This window comes from Notolabrus celidotus, chromosome 1 (assembly GCF_009762535.1).
Source record: "Notolabrus celidotus isolate fNotCel1 chromosome 1, fNotCel1.pri, whole genome shotgun sequence".
NCBI classification, from domain to species: Eukaryota; Metazoa; Chordata; class Actinopteri; order Labriformes; family Labridae; genus Notolabrus; species Notolabrus celidotus.
The window spans coordinates 28295270-28320207 of NC_048272.1; the positions used below are offsets into that span (position 1 = coordinate 28295270).

Genomic DNA, 24938 nt, shown 5'->3' on the forward strand with positions numbered 1-24938 from the left:
TGTAAATAAACCACTACCCAGAGGGAAATTTTACTGCTCAAGGCTTTCTCTTCTAAGTCTCTGGAGACAAATCTGAGATTCTCACTTCAGCCTCATTCAAGTTTCAAATTGTTCTCATTCGTTTCTCATTAGTTTCTCCTAAAATTCACTAGGAGAAATAGTTGAGACCATGACATGAGTCTTATTTGAGACTTAAATGAGAGATCTCATTAATGGCTAATTTTCTTCCCTTTTTTAAATTATATTTTTGGCCTTTTTTGCCTTTATTTGACAGGACAGCTGAAGAGAGACAGGAAATGTGGGGAGTAGTGAGCGGAGGAAGACATGCAGGAAATGGTCAACCAGCCGGGAATCAAACCGGCGACCCCTGCGACGAGGACTGTAGCCTCTGTATGTGGGACGCTTAGACTGCTAGGCCACCAGCGCCCAAAAGAGTCCACCCTTTTAATTGTAATAATCTGGATATTTTAAATAAATCATCTGTCATACCTGGTATGAAATCTCTATCTTTTGTAATTTCTCTCAAATCCACTAAATCTTTGTGACGTGGTTTTGTTCTCAAACAGACTTGTAAAGGAAGGACCATATTGTGAAGTCAAAGAAGAGATCATTTCACATCTAAATAGCTGATCTTGCAAGTGGTTCAAATGTTTTAATGAGAAGTGTAAGTTTGTGGACAAGTACATTGAAATGTTAATTTTGCCAGGCACTATAAATGTTCATGAAAAGATGAGCTCAGGCTCTTTCTTTTCTCCATCTGAGCTCAACTTGAGACACAAAAACTGAGTCTGACAAAAACAAATGGATGAGGTTAGATTGAGACAATTGAGAGAGCTCCCTGATTTCTCCACCTGAGCTCAAAAGGAGTCACAACACTTGAGAAATACCTGAGAATCATTTCAGATTTTGACCAGATCTCCTTTTGAACTGAAAGGGAGACTAAGCTGAGACTTTTTGCAACTTTTTTTCTGGAGGAAAGAATGAGAAACAGGAGACATAAGCTATGGTCTCATTTTGCTTTCAAACAGATCTCATTGTTGTCTAGGAGACATAAATGAAACACTTTTGAGATCTCCTCTCTAAATTTCTTTTCCTATGGGTACTGCCCCTCCACAGTGCAGTCAATAGTTGTTGGTTTTTGCTGTATAACTTAAAGGCAAACAAATGACATCATGGTCTGAGACTTAAACTAGATTTTCTTTCAAATTAAGGACAGCATAAAGTGGAGGCATCATACCTGTCAAAATATCGGGATATTTGTTTCACTGTAAGGAAGTGTCTTTCAAATGTAAATGTTTATGCTTTTACATCTACAGCCCTCATTACTTTGTTGTTTCATGGTGAAGCCATTTGTTATGACCACTGTTTGGGAGTCCTCGTTTCCCTTCAGAGATGAACTCTGTTTTTCATGAGGCCTTTTAAGATTTCTTGATGAACCCTCTTACTTCTCCTGCCCATGCTCTCTGGAACATTTTCCAATCCTGCTTGTCCCGACCTGTCCATGAGCCTCCCTCAGCCTGTTCCGCTGATCCTGGTCACCTGAGGTCTACATCCATCTGCTCACACTCCCAAATCAACTCCACCTGCTAACACACCTGCATCTCATTTTCTTATTAGTCTTCAATGTAAATAACAAGCTCACCTTTCCCTTTACCAGGTTGTCACTTTCCATCTGTTACCTGTTTATCATCTGACTGCATTACCATTTTAAATGTGTTTAGTTACTTAGTCTGTTTAGTCTTTACCTTTAAGTATCCTTAAACTAAGTCATACCTTGGTGTTTGTATACAAGTCCTGAATACTACTCTCACATTCACATTTCTGTGTCAGCCTCAGTATGCCTGAAACCTAACCCTGAAACCTTTATCTAAAGTGTCATCTGAAAAAGTAAAGTCAGTCTATCCGGACACATCAAAGCTTTTATCAAAGCCTTGAAGGCATCCAATGCCTCCCTTATCTGGACTCCTAAAATGTAGTCATCACATCTTCACAGTCAGTGATGGTTTGCAGAAACAAGGATATCAGGTCACACAATGAGACAGGCTGTCTTTCAAGGTGTTCCTGTTGTTTTCATTGGTTAAACATATAGGAAAATTTACAAAAGTAATCTTGTAAAGAATTTAGAAATAAGAGCTTGGAATGAGAAAAATATCTTGCCTCCGTTCTCACAGAGGGAAACAAGGGAGAAAGTGGAGAGTGAAAAAACGATGTTGCAAGTTACAAAAATACCAGGAATTTAAAACAATGTTCGTTCTGATACGGATTTATTGCTAGGCTTATTTTCCTCAAGTCTAGTCTTAAAGTTACTTGTCAGGACCACAACAACAATTGTATTGAGAACTTTACATTCCTATGTACAGAGGTGGAGTCTTCACCAGAGCAGCCCCAGGTTCAGTTCCAGCCCTCAGCCCTATGTGCAGGACATTGTATAAAACTTTGGCTATCATTTGCTGTAGTACTTCAAACTTGATTGAATAATGTTGTAAACATCACTTAGATCCTGCAGGAATCTGCTAGTCTTCTCTCTAGCTTACTGCATGGTGATCATCAACAGACCCACCAGCCTGTGCCCTGGGCTGACTGTCCTACTTTGTGGCATCTGAACCCCATGCTGTAAAAACAAAAACATTCTTCTTTTATTAGTATTCTTTTGACTTTTTGTACATTCAGCAACAGATCTCCCTCATGTCTGATTATTTGTTTGGTCAGTTGTTTCCATAAATTGATGATCCCGCCTCCTAAAAAAGCTAATTTACTCACTGGCACACAACAGCGACAAAGAAACATTGCACGCCTATTGCACTGTTTAATTGATCCATCCACCTATTTTATTTGGAGTTGGTCCTCATGAAACAGGGTTGACCGACTACTTTACCCTTGCCATAAGGTCTATGACGTGAGTGTAGGATCAAGGGAGTGTTGAAAAATCCTTTGTTCTGAGGTGAACTCTCTTTCCGGAGGGATTAAAGTTGCCTCACTTCCCTCACATGTCAACAACTGCAACTGTTGTCATTAAAGTTCAGTTTGTCACCATTTGTCCGGTTAAGCTGCTTTAAGTTTTGGCTGTCCTTTCATGCCCACCAGGGTCCGTAAAGTGGCCTTCTTAAAGAGAACATGACATCATACACATCATAGCATTACCGTGATATGCACAGTATCTCAGTGCTTGTTTTAGTTCCCACAATAAAATCATGAATATCATCCAACGGATACTAACCATAGAAAAGATATCTGCATCCAAAAATGTAAAGCTGAAGCTATCAAATTATACAGATTTAGCGTTCCTATATCACATATTGATTTCTTCTTGCTATACTTGAAAAAACAACAATGGTGGACAATATTTGCAACTGGGTGTTATGATGGAGGTCAATGTGAGCTCAAAATTTAAACGTATGTATTAATGAAAGGTCTCCCACTTAATCTCCATTTTAACGGAGCGGACAGATATCCGCTTTAAAACAAGATTAGTCTAGCAAATTGTGTAACCTAATGAGCTCTTAGTTTTAATTACAGTTCAAAGTAAGGTCCCTTATTCCAGATCTGCTGCTAAGTATCACTGCCAACCAGCACACCACGGAATTAATGTGATTTTGACCTAATCCCATCAGAAGTCTCTGAAGCATAGGTATAAAAGCTAAAGTCAGGGTTGAAGCACCAGTCACCCAAGGAGGTTGTAAGTGACAAGAAAGGCCAACTGCTGGGGACCTCCTTCCAAGCACAGCATGGCAGAAGAGTGGGGAAAACAGTCATTTGCTGCCAGGAGGCACTATGAAGACACGACAAAGGGGAGTGTCTTCGTTTACACAAACAGCAATAATACCAGAGGTACAGTATCATCATTTTGTTTTTCACTGACTAAATAGATATGTCAATTATAGTAGTAGGAAGAAAAAAAAAAAAGGGATATAAAACATTCTGGACGACTTGCAGTGACAGCAGCAGGAACTCACATAATAGCAAAGCTGTTTTCCCATGAAGGATGATTAAATGTTATAACTTAACATCAGTATTGTTTTGTTCTTGAAACACACTTTATGTTTTGAGTGATATTGTGTTTGGTTTAAAGAATGAAATGCTAAATCTTTCAACTTCTGTGTTTTTAATGGTTAGTTTATTTTGTACTTCAAGAAATCTGTACTGCTCTATCAGTTCTCAAAATGTTATTGTACAATGTTGATCGCATTTCTTTTGTTAGGAAGCAGAATTACATAGAAATATACAGCTTAAGATTAATCGACAACATTTTGCCTCAGAGCTTTTTATAGCTCCTTTAGTTTACTCCTTGAGTTTACTCAGACAATTGAATCACATCCTGTTTTTTATTATTGTTATTGTTTTATGATTGATGAAATATAAACCAATTGGCTCAGAAGGAATGTGTGTTTAATTGTAAAGACCAAACAAAATTGAATATTTTGTCTCCACCATTAGAGTAAAGAACGCTTTACAGCATTTATATATTATTTAATACATGTATGTGCTGTCTCAGTAAAATATTGCTTCCAAGGCTTTACAAAATAAGACAATTTTAACTTATGAGAACACGAGATTCGTAATTGAGAAATGTTGTATAAACTTGTTGTCCTCTCCTTTTCCTCCCAGATCCTTTTGAGGGTCCCAATTACCACATTGCTCCGCGATGGGCTTACAATGTTGCAACATTTTGGATGCTTGTAGTGGTGTTCTTCTCAGTCCTCACCAATGGTCTCGTCTTAGTGGCCACAGCAAAGTTCAAGAAGCTCCGCCACCCTCTGAACTGGATCTTGGTCAATCTTGCAGTTGCAGATCTTGGAGAGACACTTTTTGCCAGCACCATCAGTGTATGCAACCAGATTTTTGGTTACTTCATTCTTGGACATCCAATGTGCAAGTTTGAGGGCTTTGTTGTCTCAACTTGTGGTAAGTGCAGACAGTTTATCTCTATGATAGCAAAGGTTTTGGTGACTATTTTTGGAGACAAACAGTGTCAGGCCGCAAGTTTAAGCTGAGTATCATGCTTTCTTGCACAGGTATTACAGGTCTCTGGTCCCTGACGATCATCTCCTGGGAAAGATGGGTTGTTGTGTGCAAACCCTTTGGAAATGTAAAGTTTGATGCCAAATGGGCCACAGGTGGAATAGTGTTTTCCTGGGTCTGGTCAGCAGCGTGGTGTGCTTGTCCCCTCTTTGGATGGAGCAGGTAGCCTGATGATTTATCTTCACTTTGAAACCAAGAGTTTTAAAATGATATGCCAAAAATGTTAATTTTACAATTTCTTGTATCAGGTTCTGGCCTCATGGACTGAAGACTTCCTGTGGACCTGATGTATTCAGTGGAAGTGATGACCCTGGAGTCCAGTCCTACATGATTGCTCTTATGATCACATGTTGTATCATTCCCCTGGCTATTATCATCTTGTGCTACCTTGCTGTCTGGATGGCCATCCGTGCTGTAAGTGTTCTCACCTTCATTTTCATAAACCTCCACATAAACCAGACCACAGACGGCCAGAATCTCACACTGTGCTGATGTGTTGGTCACAGGTTGCCATGCAGCAGAAAGAATCAGAGTCAACCCAGAAGGCTGAGAGAGAAGTATCCAGGATGGTCGTTGTGATGATCTTTGCATACTGTTTCTGCTGGGGACCTTACACCTTTTTTGCCTGCTACGCTGCAGCTAACCCTGGTTATGCTTTCCATCCTCTTGCTGCATCCATGCCTGCATATTTTGCCAAGAGCGCCACCATCTACAACCCTGTTATCTATGTCTTCATGAACCGACAGGTGGGCAGAAAAAATTCACATTGCTGTATCAAACAACGTTCAATGTCTTATTTTGATGTTCTTTGGGTACATTTTAAACATGCCTTATTATTCTCTCTTTCAGTTCCGCGAATGCATCATGAAGCTTTTTGGCAAAGAAGTGGATGAAGGCTCTGAAGTATCCACGTCAAAGACAGAGGTCTCCTCTGTGGCTCCTGCATAAATCTCCATGTTTTCCCTTTTGGAAAAAAAACTGAGAACCATTGTAATTTGTACAGTAAATATTTAATGTGTTTATTTTCTTTATATCCATTTTTTAGCAAAATGGTAGATTTCTTGCAAATACAAAACATGAAAAAAAAACAAAGCAAATAAATGCAAAGTATACTGACGAAAGTTTCCATTTCACAATTCTTGTGTTAAAAAATAAGACAAAATGCTAATGGACAAAGATTTGTCTTACAAAGAGAGAAGGTTGGTCTATCCATGATGCCCTCTAACGATGCATATTTTTTAGTTATATTCTGGACATTTTTGCCTTTATTGGATAGGACAGCTGAAGAGAAACGGGAAATGTGGGGAGTAGAGAGTAGGGGAAGACATGCAACAAATGGACGAGTCCGGGAGTCAAATTTGAGGTTTTATCAGCTGAGATAGTTTGCATTGTTCTTCAATGTCTGTAGTTCTTAAAATGTCATGTCCCCATGCAACCAATGATTCAGTGAGCACATTTAATAAGAGTGGTTTAAACATTATTTACAGGGTTCCACTTGCTTTTATTGCCCTCATAGTTTTGTTCTCAGTGTTCTACTTTTTTTCCTCTTTAATTTCCTTAAGCATTAGTGCAGCAGTAACAGTAAAGCAAAATTCAAAAATTGACAGGTGTGTTTTAAGTCCCACCAACACCTCTGCCATTTGCATTAATATTGCAAACTGGTTTGCTTTGAGTGGAAATTGGCAATTGTGGTAAAGTGGTAATACTTAAATTGAAAGTCATCCGCTTCTTTGCTCTGATAGTGGGCTGCTCTAAAAATGTAGAATGTGCGTTTTCTCAAAATTCCAGTGCTTTAGGAAAAAAATAGACAAAAACCTTAAATTCTTTTGCATTAGGATTTCTGCTCTTAAAGGTACAATGTGTGGTAATTAGCAAAACCTGACATGGATTAAAATATTCAAAGGTATGTTTAAATAATCACCTGAATCTAAAAATTGTTTCTGTTTCTGCTTACTTAGAATGAGCCTTTTATATCTGAATAGGGCGGATCCCAAGGCCGTTATCTGGCACGGCCATGTTTCTGCAGTAGAATGGAACTGACAAATTAAGTAAACAAGCCAACTTATTGTAAGACAAAAAGAAAAGAGTTGTTTTGGTGTGCAGTTGAATTTTTACACTTACAGTAGATGTTTTTGATGGTAAAAACTTGCTATTGGATCATACTTATCATGCATGAAGTATTTTTTCTAACTGCTAGGTGTCACTAGATATTCTAATGTCTTCACACCGTACCTTGAAGTGAAGAGTCTGTCGCTATTTAAACACAAATTTCTCTAAATCCTATTTTAAACATCTTGTTTTGATCATCTCTAGTATTCACTACAAGTAACAACAGATGGGCATATTGGCCTGAATGTAACATTCCTTGGTAACACAATACAGTGTCCAACTTCACACTTGTAAAAGCTTACATCCCCTGTTTTTTTCAAGCAACTCAACACAAAACAATTGACCTTCTGCATCACAATAACAAAAACATGCAAGTGCAACAAGTAGCCTCTATTTGTCAGTTCAATTTTTCCATCACTCAAAGATCATTCCCTGGATCCTTCACACTTGAAGCATTTAATCTCACACATAATTGTGTCTCACCTCTCATTGGGGAAAAGACTTTGCTGGATAGTTTGCCACTGAGATACCTGGACATCTTTGGCAAAGAGGAGGAGGGCTCTCTGCATCAGATGCCTGTTGCATTCAGTGCACCTCATGCATTCAGACTTCCTGCATCCCTCTGTCTCCCCCTTTTAGATTTGCTTAGCACTGCATGGTGACCTTGGCTTCCCTTCTCCACTTATTGTACAATCACTCGATGCTTGCCTAAATCATTCATCCCACAGTTAAATCGTCCCTCAAGTTCCAATCTCTCATTGATTTTGCTAAAACCACCAAATTGATTATTCAAAAATGTTGTAGGTAGGGTTGCCAACTGTCCTGTATTAGCTGGGACATCCCGTATATTGGGCTAAATTGGTTTGTTCCATTAGGGACCTCAATTGTCCCGTATATTGACTACTACCTCTTGTAAATACAGCATACTGCACTCTACAGATCCTAGATCAGATCAAACAACAGTGGATCATGTGCCAATCACACCTGCAAAAAAGTGTGGAGAGGATTTTTTCTCTGATGGCCATTAAATGGTCAGACTCAAGAAACAGATGCAGCACAGAGCTGATCAAAAATGAACTTCAAATATCTGTAAACTGTGACTTGTCATGTAAGGACTTCTCTCTGGCTGTGCAAAAGGACAAAAGACTGCTTGAGTCAGTCAAGAGCAGCAAAAAGTATCCATGGAAAAAGTACATTTGGCAAGTCATACTCCTCTTTTGCATTTAATTTGAATTGTGCCTGTTTTTTGATGTAAAGAGCCAAACTGTGGTTTCTCTGAGGTTTATTCATATGAGGTTACATGATGATACAGTAAGGATTAAAGGGAATATACACACTTTATGGATTTCCAGTTGAATCAGAATATGAATATACGCTGAATTCACACATCATGCTCACACCACCATGGCAACGTGCACCTGTCTCTTATTTAGTAGTGAGAAAGTTGGCAATCCTAGTTGTAGGCAAGACTGGACAGACAATGGACCCGACTCCCTGGGCGAACTCTTCACTTCATTAAAAGTAATCCTTATATTCTTCAACTCCAGTTTCTATCATTTTCCCCGCGGAGCTTTAGTTTTGCTTTTCTGTTGGCCAAATCCCACAGAAGCTGGGCTTCAAATCCCCACCGTCTCTTATTTTTTAATGTTATTTATTTTCACACCGTCTTTTATTTTGACACTGACCGGATACAGTGGGTGACGTCAGAGAGTGCGCATGTCAACCACCCGTACTGCTCACACGTGAAGAAAGTGGACCTCAAACTCTGGTGAACCAATGTCCAAAGCAAGTAAGTATTTCAGCTCTATGTACACAATGACTTCACTCCATGATATTCATTTTATTCTCCGTTTTCTTTGTCGCAGAACAAAAACGAACTAAGCGGCTCTTCCTCGGAAAACTCAAGGTAAGCACTGACAGGCTAATGTTGTCTACAACGAGCGACGAGTCAGCCTCTCAGCTGACATTTTACAGCGCCTAGGTCTAAAAGTGATTTGATATGTGCTAGATATTGTACATAAATTCAAGGTCAGCACCACTACAAGATACTTTTAGTCATTCTGGAGCTTTTTATATGTTGCTTCTTTGTAATTGTTTACGTCTTCACAGAGACTTCTCAGTTTGTATAGATCTACGGTGGCCCTGAAGGACAAAACAATTTTACAAAAGATGAAACACTTATACAAACTTGGAGACAAATTTACATTTTATAAAACATTTTTACATTTTATAAAACAAAATTACATCAGCAAAACACATTTACCAAGGCCAAAAGAAATTTTCATTTAAGAAAACAAATTTACAAAATCAAAATAAACACATTTACAAGTGGTGAGACAATTTTACCAATGGCGGAACACTTTTATCATTCCTGAAATAAATGTGCTTTTATTTTTAACATAAAGGGAATGTACCAAACACTGGAAGTGATCCAGTACCAAACAAAGTACCAGTACCAAACTCTCTGTTTGGTTTCTCTCCATCTAAACAAACTAAATGACCCCTCACTCGATCACTACCGGTATTTGATACATTCCCTCTCCGTTAAAAATGAATGTAAATTTGGTTCAGAAATGGTAAAAGGGTCCACCATCTGTAAAGTTGTCTCACCGCTTGTAAAAGTGTTTTGATTTTGTAAATTTGTTTTATAAAAGTCTCCAACTTTGTAAAAGTGTTTCATCTTTTGTAAATTTGTTTTGTCCTTCAGGGCCACCGTATAGATCAGATACTGTCGACATTTACATTACATACTCAAAATACATACACTATACGAGGCTAAAGAGGAAGCCTAATACAGATTTACAATACAATTTTCAAGTCAATGTTTTGATGTTTAGGCGATTATTCTACTAAATATTTGTGTGTGCTTTTTTTCAAGATCAATTTGCCATAGATTTGCTATGTTTCTTGTTTACAGAGCACAGATGGAAGAAAGGCTGATGCTTCCGGTCATACTAAGAATTCAGAGCAGCATGTCAAAAATCCCAGACATCCGGAGGAAATCCGGAAGCAAAGGGTAAACATTTGAAAGTCCTAAACTGAAAGGTTACATTGCACTGAGGTTGCATTGCAAATATCATCTAATTAATTGTGTTCCTCTTTAGCTCCAGGACCTCCAGGAAAAGCAGAGAAGGTCAAGAGAGCAGGAGCTGATGAAGAGGAGAAATTTACAAAGCTTTCAAAATGACATCCTACAACGACAAAGGCAGTTTGAGCAGAGGGTAATTCTCACCCTAATTAGTATGTATGTGAATTACACCTCAAATATCTGTTGTGATTTTTGTTTCCATCTTTGTTTTCACAGGAGACAGAGATGCAGAGTTTGGAGAAGCATGTTAATTTTGAGAATGAAAATTCAAGAAAGGCATATTACAGAGAGTTCAAAAAGGTATGTATGTTTGTTTACATTCCACAAACTCATCCACATCTGACATTATCACAGCTGGAGAGGCTCCTACATAGGATCACCACTCTGTAGTTTGAGCAAAGTGTCTCTCTTCAAACGGCTACTATAGTGCGAATTGATCCCACATTATGTATCCGTTTCCTATATGAATGTAATTCTAGGTACTACGGATGCACCGAAAGGAAAATACTCAACCGAACCGAAAATGAGGCAACCAAGGCCAAAAACAGAAACACCGGAAGAAATTATTACGCTGATTATTTGAAGGGAGTAGGCCATGCATCTTCTGTTTGTGTTGCACAGGCATTTTCTACGCCATTTATTAGCAGACACTTGAAGCTAGTTTGTATAGCAGTTTGAGCAAACTGGGTTAAAAGAGCTCAAAGTTAAAGACAGAAATGTCAAAAATGTTACAAGGTTGTCCCCGGTCTCCCCTACCATTGCATTTATGGCTCTGACTGTGTACTAACCTCACTAAAATCAAGGATCTCATTGAACATATCAGACAACGAGGGTGCATGCCCCTCATCTGGTTCAGAAAGACAAGTCCTTTTTTCTGCCCTTTGTTCTCCTTCCCATGCGCTGTGCACTTCTCCGTCTCCGATCGGGTTCTTCGCATCCATCGCGGCCTGGATCATTTCTTGTGTGCACTGCTTTATTCCCACATCCAAGTAAGGATCTTTATAACGCGGATCAAGTACAGTCGCGATGAAGTGCAGAGGATCCAAATAGATCTCAGTGAAACGTGTGCTGACAGACTCTAACAGTGTACTTTTCTTTGTTTTCACTTCGTGGTCCGTCTCAACCTCTTTGCTTAGAAGATGCTTTAGTGCTGCAATTAAAGGAAGAACGGATGTAGACATGTTGGTCCTTATCCATACAAGCGCGTACTGGCCGCGGTTTTAGCTTACGTCATCACAACATTCTGTTTTGGCCGTGTTGTTTCGGTGATAAAAGTCTTTCAGCCGAAAACCGAAAATGGACTTTTCGAATTTTCAGTGCATCCCTACTAGGTACCTTATTTGAAAAACAACATAACAAACATGGTGATGCTTTGTCTAATAAATACAATGAACGGGTTGATATCGAACTTGCATTATGTTCAGTAAAAACTCTTGAAGAGCTGAAGGGAGAATGGCAGGAAAACCAAAAGGGCTATCAAGAATGAGATGTTAACCTGTTAGCTTGGAGCTAGGAAGTTCTATGCTCTTGACCACAACATTTACAATTGCTTCCACTGAATGCAAAAAAAGATCAATAGGGTGGTTTATTGGATGCATAGTAAATACATATTTTGAATGAAGAAAAAGTCATCAACTTTTTAAGTTTTGAAAACGCCAGCTCCATTAGCCATCCTTAAAACAATAACACTGTGTTCAAAATGTTTTCAAAGGTAGTGGAGGCCTCAGATGTGATTCTGGAGGTTTTGGATGCACGTGATCCTCTTGGCTGTAGATGTCCTCAGGTGGAGCAGGCAGTCATTCAAAGTGGAACCAACAAGAAGATAGTTTTAGTGCTTAATAAAATTGGTAAGTTGCTTAAATATATTTAGGAGGCATGCATTTGTGAAATTGTCTTTATTTTTATATTTTTGATTGGATAACAAAGTAATTGCACGGGTATTTATTGACAGAGCGAAATATACAACGCTTTACTTTTACTTTGATAATAGATTTGGTGTCAAAGGAAATTGTGGAAAAGTGGATTAAATATCTTCGGAACGAGTTTCCTACCATCGCTTTCAAAGCATCCACTCAGCAACAGTCAAAGAACCTGGTATGCTATTAAATACTTTGTTTTCTGTGTTTTAGATCAAGTTATTGACTAGCATAATTTCACATGAACACCTTTCCCACTCTGATGCTCTGATGACAGAAACGCAGTAACGTACCAGTCACACAAGCCACCACCGAGCTTCTAAGTAGCAGTGCTTGTGTTGGTGCAGACTGCTTGATGAAGCTACTCGGCAACTACTGTCGGAATCTGGACATAAAGACAGCCATCACTGTAGGTGTTGTAGGTAAGCACCACATCTGGCAACTCCTCACTTTTGTGTGTGTGTGTGTGTGTGCGCGTGACACAAGGTTCAAAGTTAAGCTGTTTTCCCATTTCTGTTTTCTAGGTTTTCCTAATGTGGGAAAGAGTAGCTTGATTAACAGTCTGAAACGAGCACGTGCCTGTAGTGTTGGAGCCACTCCTGGCGTCACTAAGTAAGTATAAAGTAAGAGCCTGACTCCATGATCTTGTAAAATCCAGCAGATTTTCTAATAATCTTACTTGTCGGTTGTTGGATATCAGGTGTCTTCAACAGGTGCATTTGGACAAACACATTAAGCTCCTGGATTGCCCTGGTATTGTCATGGCAACTTCAACGACTGATGCAGCAATGATTCTACGGAACTGTGTGAAAATCGAGCAGCTTGTAGATCCCCTTTCTCCTGTAGAAGCCATTCTTCGACGCTGCAACAAGTCACAGGTATCTCTTGTTATGGATAAAAGCTTTTTACATGTTACTTGGCATTACGGCACAGCTACACAGAACATTGTCTGATTTGCAGATCACGGAGCACTATGGAGTTTCGGACTTTCACACAGCTCTGGAGTTCCTTTCAATGCTTGCTCGACGTCAAGGCAAACTTAGAAAAGGAGGACTGCCTGACACTGACAAAGCAGCTAAGAGTGTGCTTCTGGATTGGACCGGGTGGGTAAATGTAAAAATGTTAAATACTGACTGTAGATGATCAATCAGTGTTTTCAGCGTTGTGTTGACCCATCATCATTTGTTGTTATCTAGGGGAAGGATCAGCTACTTCACACACCCTCCAGAGACACACACTCTTCCCACACATGTCAGTGCTGAGATTGTTACAGAGATGAGTAAAGCGTTTGACTGGGATGAGCTGGAAAAGGGAAATCAGGAAGTTCTTGCAGGTAAAAATTGTAGTAACTAAAACAAATCTGTAGTTCATTTCTTTAAAAAATAGTCGCAGTTACTTAAGATTGCAAAATGCCTCCGTTAGAGAAAAGGCTTAAGGGGGCGTGGGCAACATTAACCTGGACTTATTGATCATTATTAAAACACCCTGAAGAAGCAGTTATGTCTCAAAAGTTACATTTTCTTTTAACCATGCTGCAGAGTCAGCTTGCCCTGATGTCCAAATGGGGTTCTGCATGGAAACCACGGGAATGACACAAGGTGGTCTGAGTGACCCATTTGCGGACTTGGAAATGGCTGGGAAGACCTATGAAGAGCCAGCATTTAACGATGAAAGTGAAGTGATGGAGGATGATCAAGACCCAGAGGTTTGGAAAAGTCACTGCTCAATGTATTCATTTATTCATAATGATTTGTTTTGCTGTTCACTCTTGTTACTGTGCTTTAATTAACTGAGCTTTATGTGTTGCTTCAAATAGTTCGGACCAATGACTGTGGAAATAAAATCCCAGAAGTCAAAGACTGACTCTGTAGCAAATGATGCTGCATCCAGGGCTCCAGGTTTGAAAGATATACTGCATGTAGATCCTCTGCAGCAGGGCCATGCACTCCTTGCTGCCAGCAAGAAAAGGAAAAAGCAACAAAAAAGAGCTGGTTCGTATTGATATTGGTCTCCATACTATATATAATATGATTTCATATGTTTTTTAATGTTCTAATTGTTAGAATTATTTTGATTGTTCAAGAAATGTTAAAAAAAACACACCTATACCCTCATACTACTTTTTGATGTAAACAGAGCTAGGGGCCCTTTTGCACTAAACATGCCTTTATCAACAGTTAAGTAGATTAAATTATAAATGTAAACTCACCCAGACAGGCCTGAGATTCTGTCTCATGGTCAAAATATGTAACATGTAATCACACACAGATTTGTGTCAGTTATTTGTTTTTTTCTCTATAGCTATAATGTCTCTTTAATCATGCAAATATTATTTTACATTTTTCTTTTTTTCCCTTCTGCAGACAAAATTGCCACCAAACTCTCTGACACTCTGACATCAGCGATGGATTTTTCATTTTCAGATAGTTAAAATAAACTGTTGAAATAATAGCAGAGTTTTGTCATTTGTAAAAGTGTTATGTTGAATCTAGTATCCTGTAAAAAAAAAGTGCAGATAAATGTACAAGTCCGTCCACAGATCCAAAACTCATGTTTAGTATTGATCCAAGCTTTTATGATTGGTTTAGAAGTTTAGATTCTGTTCAGAAGATGTTTGTAAGTCCTTCCAGGTGTTCTCTCTGTAGTTTAGGTACTGGTTGTTTTTTAAAAAAATATAATTTTAGCACAGCTTTCATCTCCAGCTGCCTGATATTTTCAATGTAAAGTGAGCCCTTGTTTTAGTTAAATATTACCATCTAAAACAGGGGTGTCGAACATACAGCCCGCGGGCCAAAGCTGGCCCACCAGAGGTTCCAATCCAGCCGGCGGATGACTTCCCAAAATGAAAAAATTACAGAGAAGACAATAACTGCAATTTTTCAATAAAAGTAACTGCTATATCAGATTTGTTCTCTGGGGGTTGCATACAACCATAGTGCTGATGGAGTGCACCTGAACAATGCAGGTGAGAGGGAAACCTGTGTGCTTGGTGTGTTTGCAGCAGGTTTCAGTGCTTACAGAATATAATATTTGGCCCCACTATGAGACTCATCATGGCAAAAAAAATACAATGGCTGTTTTAGTAAAAATATAGTTTATTAAATGTGAACATTTTCAGAATTTACTTGTTCTTTCTGCACTAATACAAAGGGGAAAAAATGGAGTTGTCCTTCTTTATAGGTTATTATGTTATGATTTTACTGGTCCGGCCCACTTGAGATGAAATTGGGCTGTATGGCACCTGATGTAAAATGTTTGACGCTCAGGTAAATGTGTTTTGAAAACCTGGAGCCTCACAGCTGTTCAGTTCCGGGTGAAGGAAGGATGACCTCAGACCGTCGGCCCAAGATAAACAACACTGGTCCTGTGGCTAAGTTAGCGACTGTCGAAGAGCTTCACCGACTTAAAATGGGCATGAAAGCGGAGGACTTCGGGGGTTTATGGCTTTGATTACATTAAACAAGCCTTTTGTCACAGTATGTTTTCATCTTGTTCTGAAGTAACTTATCAACCTAATTAGCTTTTGGACAAGTAAAAGGTACTCGTGCTACCTCGCTAACTAGCTCACTGCAACTTCCTATTTTCACTTCTTCCTGATCGCCTATCTGTAGCATCGAAACATCGCTGCTTGCTACAAAAATAACCATTATATTTCCGTTTGACTTCTCATACCCGCTCGAAAGCGTTTGTAATGTACATTAAAACACAGTAAGTGTATGTGTGTGTTTACTGACGCGGCCCGTTAGCAGCGCTGAGCTGTCAAGCTGTCAGGACGGTAGACTGGCTATAAATAGAGATTACGAACACAGCTCAAATAAAGCCAGCTAAACAGTTCATAAAGCGCTAGGTGGCTCATATAACCTCCCCTGACTAACATGACATACAGTGATGCAGCTCTTTTACTGTGTGATGCTAACTGTGTCCCGAGGAAACATTTCCCAGCAGCGTTGGCACAGTTCGCGTATTTACGCGCAGCAGGGCAAAGGTGACAGCCAGCTTCGCCTTTAACGACACAGTTGGAGTTATTAGCGCATAGTTTCCGTCAGAGTCGGTGAATATTACTTACAGTACATGAGAAAAATTACGATGTTAAAATCTCAGTGTTAACAGGAACTGTATGACTCCGTAACATCGAGTATCAGGGTGGAGAGTGTGCGCAAGTCAATACTTCGGGGTGCAAAGAGTGGGTGTAGTTACTGGGTATGGATTCAGGTGTGGGGTTAAGATATTTCTTGTATGTGCTGGGTGACAGAAATTCAATGAAACTAGTTGAGGATGTAGTGTGTTGATCATCTTAACTTAAAAATCACTCAAGCCTTCAGGAAGCTCACATTCACATAATCAGACGGGAACTCAATTCTTTTTGCGGATGGTGATTTTGAGAAAGCCAACATTTGTAAAGCAAGTAGGGTATTCACTTGATTCCAATTGATTCCATGTGCACATAATTATCAGTAAATAATGTTGGAGACTGAAGGAGCCCTGTGTCTAGCTGTATAAGATAAACCTGCAACATATTTTATACTCCAAATGAACCCTGCCGTATGCTATCCTGCTCAGTCAAACAGTCTATTTATTGTCCTGGTTGTGTTGCTTTCGTATGATAATGTGATTCACCTTTAGATACTATAAAGCTCATCTTTTAAATGTATTTTAAACTTAGCACATTAGTGCCACGGAGATCTGTTTTTGAAAACATAAAAAAGTGTATGTAATGTTTTGATTAGTCTCTAAAATATAACCAGGACAGTACCACAGATCATGATGAGGCTTGAGTTGTTTATTGCATATTTGAATCTAATGTTGCCACCCATCAAAATGTTTCCTCTGTTCTTTGATTTTGTTTCCTAGCTCCATCCCTAGATTGTGATACCTCTCTTCAGCCATGTCGTCACGTGTGTTGCTGCGTCAGCAGCTGATGCGAGAGCAAGCCCAGGAGCAGGAGAGACGTGAGGCCCAGCAGCAGGCCTCTGCCTCTCAGCTCCGGGCTTCTGATTCCACTCCAGCCATCTCCGTCACGCTGCACCCAAATGCTGCCCGCCCCCCTCCAGCACAGGTGCCTGTGGAGGTGCTGAAAGTAAGAGAATCCTGTTTGCGGTATTATCATCACTTATGTTTTCACTTAATAAAGTTGGAGTGTAGCCCTCAACAACTCTTCAAATGATCAGGTGCAGACCCACTTGGAAAACCCCACGAAGTACCACATTCAGCAAGCACAGAGGCAACAGGTGAAGCAGTACCTTTCCACCACACTGGGCAACATGGCAGTTACACAAACCATGGGTGTGTCCCCTGTGCCACAGTCCAGTTCTGCTCCAGAAGTTGCTCCAACTGCCAGCAGTGCCCCTAACAGTCCTATGGCTCTTCTCAACATCGGATCCAACAAGGAGGAAGTATGACAAATGTCTGCTTTGAAATGACTGCCCTAACTTCTTGTGTGTGGTTTTGATTTGCTGGTACAGCAGATTACACAACCTTGTCAACAGTCACTCTTCCACAAACTTCCACTACTTTTGGAGAAGTTAAATGTCTAACCTCCTGCTCACTGCTACCTTAATTACTTTTTGTTTGCTAAGCAATGATGTACCCAAAGGTCCCACTGTCATGATGCATGCTTTTGTTATCATACCCTTGTCGGCCTGTTGTCACAATAAGATGTTAAATACTGCACCCCCAGTTTAACCATACCACCACTTCTCCTGCACACTTCTCCCTCTCTCTTTGAAATCAAACCCCTTCAGAACTGTTAGCTTACACAGTGTTGACATTCAGTCCTCAAGTGGGTACACTTAACTGTTTTAGATGACTAATTACACTTTATACATGCTTATTACTTTCACATGTTTAAAGTCTTAACTGAGTAACTAACGTCCTCTGTCATTATCTAGATTGATGATGTGATTGATGACATCATAAGTCTTGAATCCAGTTTTAATGACGACATCATCACCTTGATTGACTCCGGTCTTCAGCTGCCCAGCACGGTATGGAAACCAGCAAACTTTTAACCATGTGTACTTTGTTTTGAATATTTATTTTTGACTTGTCCGGTTCCTCTTTAGACAAACAGGATAGCAAAATTGTTTTCAGACAGTCCTCACCCATGAAGTTTTTAAACATCAAGCCTTTTTTATGTGAATGGACAGTCTCCTTCATGTGAGGAATTCTGAAGACGTAGTAGTAAATAGACACTTTTGGCACTTGGTTACTATTTGTCACAAAAGTGCTGCCTGGGCGGGGCAAAACTGTCTGAAGATACAAGATAGGGAGAAGCGAAACAAAGCAGAAAGTACTCATCTGAAAGCATATTATAGCTGCTGGGTTAACTTCACTCTGTCACATAGACAGAGCTTGCCAACATTTTGCAGCTTATCAGAAAATGAGGATTATGGTCATGCTGTTGGAGGAAAAGATTAAAAAGCACAGTGAGGTAAATGCTGTCTTGTGAGCTTTAAAATAATATAAGTGTTATATATCAGAATATAATGTGATTTTTTTGTATTCTCTGTTTCATCCTGACAGAAGGTCTGTCATTTAAATCATTTTGATGTCCTTTAACACCATCTCTTACATGTGGCATATTTGGTATATTTCCACTCATGGAACCAGTTGCCTTTTACGTTTCACATTAACGCATAATTTTTCTTTTATGCATGATGGATTTGCTTTGTTTGTTCTCTCTCTGTAGCTCCCAGGAAATTTGTTGGATGTATACCATAGCCCTGGAATGGCCGCTCCTACTCTCACTGTCAGCAACTCCTGCCCTGCTGAAATTAAAAGGGAAATAACTGGTAAGTTTTCTTTATATCTTTTAATTTTAGAAGACCTGCTTTTTTTCAGTGTTTTAGATGCTTTTTGGCATAAGACACTGGATTTGTCTTCCAGATACAGATGCCAAAGCATTTATGAAAGAAAGGCAGAAGAAAGACAACCACAACCTCAGTAAGTGACGCTTTGATTCAGCTGTTTTTATTTATTTATTTATCCTCATCTGCATTCATCAGTGATTGCAGTTTTCATGAGAAATTAAAGGGTTTCAATTGTGATCACTATATATGTGATACTATATATATTTTTGTTAAATTCTTATCTTTAAACGAGAGAAGTCAGACGAAATTTCATTGTGCTTGTACAACGACAATAAAGCTGATTCTGATTCTGATTCTGACATTTTCACATCCGACTATGATAAATACCTCTCAGTCTTCACATGAATTATGTTAAATCTCTCACATAGTGATGACTGACTTTAGAAGAAATACTTCTCTATGCTTCCCCTGACTTTTGTTTCTTGTCCTCAGTTGAGAGGAGGCGAAGATTCAATATTAATGACCGTATAAAGGAGCTGGGTACTCTGATACCCAAATCAAGTGACCCGTAAGTGCAGTGTGATTTCTCAGAATGCTTATTTTTCCTTTGCTCAGTACTTCATGGATCTGAAAGTATTTGTCATTCATATGTAGACACACAGCTATTTTCTTACAAGATACATTTTTGTATTGTCTTTTTTTTTTCTCCTCTTCTCACTGCCTCTTTAAAATATATTCACCGATTTCACAATGATGACAGGGAGATGCGCTGGAATAAAGGCACCATTTTAAAAGCTTCTGTGGACTACATCAGAAAGTTACAGAAAGAGCAGCAGAGATCCAAAGATGTCGAGATGCGACAGAAAAAGCTGGAGCAGGCAAACCACGGTCTAATGTTGCGCATCCAGGTTAGTATGTAACTGTCAACTGTGTCAGACGGTTGGATTTACATGACTTCAAGTACAAAGATCGCTGAAGTGTCTAACTTGAAGTAGTTATAACAGTGACAGCTATAACAGTGATGCAAATGTGCAATAAGAATGTGTGTTGCATTTTAAGAAGTGTTTATACCTTAAGTTAGCATGCAACTTAGCCAGTCTCTGTGTAGACTAACATGTTTTGATGCTGAAATATGTAGCATTCAGTATTTTTATTTTGACTTAGGTTTAAACATGGCATCTAATGGTTGTATAATTCAATTAAAATAAAGTTATTTAAAGTTAAGCAGGGTTTATTTCAATCAAAAAGTGCATTAAGCATGTCCTGTGATCCTGATTTGACAGCAATGAACCTCAAAAAATAAGTGTGCCTAAAAAGGAGAAGAAACTAGAACCGAAAGTTTGTTCATTTTGTGGAAAGTAAAAAAAAGCTCTTTTATATCCTTAACTCGTTTCATTTAGGTTACACTGCTAAGATAAACTTTTTTAAGGCAAAGTTTTGTGAGGATAAAAAAGGCAAAAACTGGTGTTGGTAAATGATAAATTTGTCCAACTCATCTGAGTGTAAATGTGCTGCTGTGCCTATAGGAGCTGGAAATGCAGGCACGACTCCATGGCATCTCCACGCCAAACAGTGTCTCCTCTGGTCTGAGCTCTGATCCCTCCCTGCTCCAGCAGCAGGTCCAGCAAAGCAGCCAGTCTCTGCCTCCAAGCTCAGGAGCCTCCAACCATAACCTCCTTGGTATCAGACTGGCAGGCCTCGGACAGCCACTGCCAGCCTCCTTCTTGTCCCCGCCCTCCTCGGACTCTCCTGCAGGACTCACCATCAGCAGCCCCCTGGACCTGGGCAGCCTGAGCTTTGCTGAGCTTGACGACACCTCCGCCTCAGCACTTTACCCTGACGTGGGCTTGGGAGACATTCTTATGGACGACGGGTGTACCCTGTCTCCTGAGAGGGTGGGCGATCCACTGTTTTCTCCTTTGTCACCAGGTGCCTCTAAAACTAGCAGTCGCAGGAGCAGCCTTGAAATGGATGAAGACTTGTGATGAGCTCTGTGTGGCTATCAGAGACTTTCTGTAGGGACAAGAATGTCAAAAAGTGAGGTCTATCTTTTAATAACACAAAGCTATGTATAGGACCGTAGTATTGAACTTAGAAAAGCAAACATAGTTAACAATAAGATCGTAACTAACAAATGTTTTGCCATATAGACCTAATCATCATTGTCCCTGTATGGAGAAGGTCCAGTAACTATATATGGATTTAGAGATGCAATCTTATTAAAATGGAATATTGTAAAATAGGGGCATGGCATTAAGAAATGCATTCATACATAGTTTTTAAGATTTATTTCAGAGATCTAAGAGGGATATAAAGTTTGCTTGAATTTATTGTGCATTTATTTGTAAGAAAGGAAGCTGCGAGGGTTTTTCTCACAATAACATTGGCATACGACAAACTGATCAAGAGATGCCAACACACAGTATATATATTTTTTATTTCTGTTTTCTAAACTGACTGGAATCAGGGTTTATTAGGAGCATTCACATGCTTAACCATGTTGGGGATTGTTTCACCAGCACCTACAGAAGGGATCTTTGTATAGTGAATCGGCACATTGTGAAATATTTTCTGCATATTGTATATAAGAATGTTTTATTTTGAGCAATTTTATTGCACCTTATTTTATGGCAGTCTATGCATTTTATGAGAGCTTTTGTCTGTTTTTATTACTATTACACACAGTGGATGCCCAGGTTGCATGTATTTGTAATAACCCTTAAAAGCAGTGGGAAATCACTTGCTGCTGCAGCTAGTTAGCCAAAGCAGGTCTTCTTCCAGAGTAGCTACAATTACAAATCAGCATATACTTTTTTTAATATATTCACTCATATGATGAAAGTGCAAGACTGTTTGAGCGATGCAGAACAATTTTCTTTTTCAATAGTACTGTAGTTCATGACATTTTTTACATCTAAATAATAGTTAAGTAGTTTCTTGAGACTAAAATCTGTGTTGTCAAAACTTGTTTGTCTCTGTCATTCTTGGTGATCACAGAGTAATGTTACCTGTTAGCATGTTCTACCAAGACTATTGCTTTTTTATTGAAAGTAATATATCTTATAATAAACATTATTGCTCATTTTATGAATTCACAGGGCTTTAGCCTTTTTTCAACCAACCACTAGCCTCACCTCTGTAGTGATAAGGTGTAACTGTTGTGTGTGAAACCTCCAATTGAATTAGCCACAAACTCTAGAATGGCATTCAGTTGATCAAATGCTAAATCCAACATAATGTACAGTAAATGAATGTGTTGTTTTCATTTCACACTGACGCACTGTTTTTTTTTTCTTCTGTACAACCTCAGAGTAATTAAACTTTTAACTATTTTTTAAGCTGTGACGAACCTCAATGTAAAATGAGTTGAGGCATCCAGAACCCTGTTTTTTTTTAATAGAATGATTTAAAGGTGTCCTATCTGTTAACTCAGAACTTCCCTACATTGTTGTAAACTAAGAGCAGCTTTACTCCACAGCTTCGTGCTGCTAACTGCATTGCTCTTACGTTCATCTTTTTCCATGTAAACACAATATTAAAGATGTCTTATCCTGACAGGTTTTGAGTGCTAGCTTTGACTGTTAACCATAAACAGGTAGCATTTGTGTCTTGTCCCTCCAAGTTGGCTTTAGGACAATTTTAACAAATAAATGATTTCCAGTGATTCTTGTCTGAATGTGCTTGTTTGTTAGCAGCCTGCATCAGTGGTATAACATCTGAGAGATTTCCATAGCGAGGTCCAGACACTCTGTAGCCTGAAGGCAGATCTCACAGATTGAGCATTCACACTGGCAGCAGCAAATTCCCCAGCATCCACAGAAGTCACAGTGGTGAGTGATGTCCAGGAAAGGCTGCAGGCTGGAGGGCTGGCAGCTGCACAGGGACGAGCACAGCGACCAAACACACGCATTACACCCTCTCACCGTGGCCAGTAAACAGTCCAGAGGGTGACAGAAGAGGCAGGCCATAAGGATAGCAGCACAAATATCTCAGGGGATGTAGGGTAGTGAGAAAGACAAAGGGTCAGGGGATAGAAGAAAGTTTTAATTTGAGGAAACAAGCATCATGAAGTAGGATTTCAAAGGGATCACTAGTTTTCTGTCCTTACCGTCACTGTCTGGCTCCGTGTAGAGGGTCGTGGTTTTGGTGCTTTCCTGGCTCTTGGTGATTGATCTGAACGACTGATTTTCTTCATAGACTGTGCAGGCACCCACAGAGGGTGGTAGCAGGGGACCAAGAGGCTCTGGTTGGTCTTTCTCTACAGAGCACTGATGACTGCAGGATATTGCTCCAGTCACTCCACCTTATTGGTTGTTATGCAAGTTAGTGTCAACAAAAGCTTCAGCACCAGACATTTAAAAGAAACAAATAGAAATCTTGAATAAAACATTATTTTAAGAGGTAATAGCTATTAGTATAGAACTTGTATAAGTTACCTATTACTTTATTCGGGAATACATCCTCAAAGTTAGTTGAGTGAGTGTCCTCAGTGGGGGTCTGCTCGGAAACACTTGTGACCTGGGTCATAGATTCTGTAAAAACAGAGCAAAAGGAGGTTCAGTTTCTTAACAAACTACCAATCATTACTGACAATGAACCGTGTTCTCTGGAAACATACCCGTTAGAACTGTGATGGAGTCATCAGATATAACAAGTGAGTCTTGGATGTTTGGTTTATCATCAGTTCTATACAGTTTCTTTGTGTCTGGTGACTCAGAATTCATTGTAGCATCCACTTTTAGATGTTACTTGCTTTGATCTGAAGTTGGAGAAGACCACCCAAGGATGTAGAACAAGGGAAAACTACTGTAAAAGAAATGAGACTGGACCGGCAAGTCTTAGACCAAGTCATGAAGGTGTATTCCACCAACTGAAAAAAAAGGAAAATAACCTTTGCATTTCAATATTGCATTTACTCTTCTTCACCAAGATAATCTTGTGATATAATGATAATTAAAAACATATTCTCTGTTGATATCACAAGCCCAGAGTCAGGTCTGAAGCTATAAGGTTTTGTGGCTGTTAGTGATGAGTAGACAGCTTGGAAATGGCAGAGGTTAATCTATTATTAATCACCATCTGAGAAACATTTACAATGTAGATAAAAGGTGCAACATAGATATCCTGACAGCTAAAGAATGTAAGGCGATGAATTTGCTATTAGTTGACATTATATGTCTTAAGATAATACTAACGTTATGTGACAGTTATACTATTTTCTGATGGCATGTTTAGTGCCAAACAATCTTTTGTTTTCAAGATATGTACAATTAGATATTTGATTATTGTAACCAACAGGAAATAATCAAACTAATTATCCCACACTCATCCTGTGTTGCTCTCTGTATTATAGGACTTTCTTAAGAAAAATATTTTACTTACTTTTTATTTCATATTTTCGTAGTAGGCGAACCAGCTCAAAGTCCCGAATAGAGTTGCATCCATCACTGACTGTCAGCAGATAGCACTGGGGCTGAAGTTGCACTAAAGAGGCGCTTTGGCAGCGTCCGTGTCCGTGCCCCCCCGCCCCTTGTGTGTGTGTGTGTGTGTGTGTGTGTGTGTGTGTGTGTGTGTGTGTGTGTGTGTGTGTGTGTGTGTGTGTGTGTGTTTGTGTTTATAAATGCAAAATGCAAAGGTATTTCTTTTATAAAAATATAACTTTTTTTATCCTGCATAATGATAATGATAATGGAAAAGCAGGTCTCAACCTGATTATATGAAAGGCATTATGATGGATCATATTGGCCACATTAAGGAAAAAATATCCTTAAGATTTCAAGAATTGCATTTTTACTTCATATAGATACCTTACATATTGAAGCTGAAAACCAATGAACTACTGAGTTGTTGATTTTTTGTTCTCTCCTCTTCCTTTTTTTTCCCCACTCTGCTCTATTATTTATCCACTTCTTAATACTTTTTGACAATTGATTTAAGTAATAAAGTATTAATACTCTTAATACTGATTGTACTGTCTTGTCCATTTTGTTTCTTGTG

General features: G+C 39.2%; 3 protein-coding genes across 4 annotated transcripts; all 3 read left to right on the plus strand.

The window, feature by feature from the left end:
* Nucleotides 1–3358: 3358 nt before the first annotated feature.
* Nucleotides 3359–6090, plus strand: LOC117811606 (red-sensitive opsin). The gene is made up of 6 exons (XM_034681990.1): nucleotides 3359–3828; nucleotides 4606–4902; nucleotides 5013–5181; nucleotides 5268–5433; nucleotides 5526–5765; nucleotides 5869–6090. The coding sequence occupies exons 1-6, from the start codon at nucleotides 3726–3728 to the stop codon at nucleotides 5965–5967; spliced, it is 1074 nt and encodes a 357-aa protein (XP_034537881.1). The 5' UTR covers nucleotides 3359–3725; the 3' UTR covers nucleotides 5968–6090.
* Nucleotides 6091–8791: 2701 nt separating this feature from the next.
* On the plus strand, nucleotides 8792–14581 carry gnl3l (guanine nucleotide binding protein-like 3 (nucleolar)-like). The gene is made up of 15 exons (XM_034681978.1): nucleotides 8792–8917; nucleotides 8994–9034; nucleotides 10046–10144; nucleotides 10233–10349; nucleotides 10433–10516; nucleotides 11928–12063; nucleotides 12207–12310; nucleotides 12410–12554; nucleotides 12657–12744; nucleotides 12833–13010; nucleotides 13093–13235; nucleotides 13329–13465; nucleotides 13671–13837; nucleotides 13949–14123; nucleotides 14496–14581. The coding sequence occupies exons 1-15, from the start codon at nucleotides 8905–8907 to the stop codon at nucleotides 14561–14563; spliced, it is 1695 nt and encodes a 564-aa protein (XP_034537869.1). The 5' UTR covers nucleotides 8792–8904; the 3' UTR covers nucleotides 14564–14581.
* Nucleotides 14582–15431: 850 nt separating this feature from the next.
* On the plus strand, nucleotides 15432–22605 carry tfe3b (transcription factor binding to IGHM enhancer 3b). 2 transcript variants are annotated; one of them, XM_034688813.1, is made up of 9 exons: nucleotides 15432–15670; nucleotides 16984–17209; nucleotides 17301–17525; nucleotides 18021–18116; nucleotides 18821–18923; nucleotides 19018–19074; nucleotides 19434–19509; nucleotides 19702–19849; nucleotides 20468–22605. In XM_034688813.1, the coding sequence occupies exons 2-9, from the start codon at nucleotides 17018–17020 to the stop codon at nucleotides 20924–20926; spliced, it is 1356 nt and encodes a 451-aa protein (XP_034544704.1). In that variant the 5' UTR covers nucleotides 15432–15670; nucleotides 16984–17017; the 3' UTR covers nucleotides 20927–22605. The 2 variants fall into 2 exon arrangements, with proteins under 2 accessions (XP_034544704.1, XP_034544698.1); XM_034688807.1 differs by having other exon boundaries at nucleotides 15432–15608.
* The last annotated feature ends 2333 nt before the right edge of the window (nucleotides 22606–24938 follow it).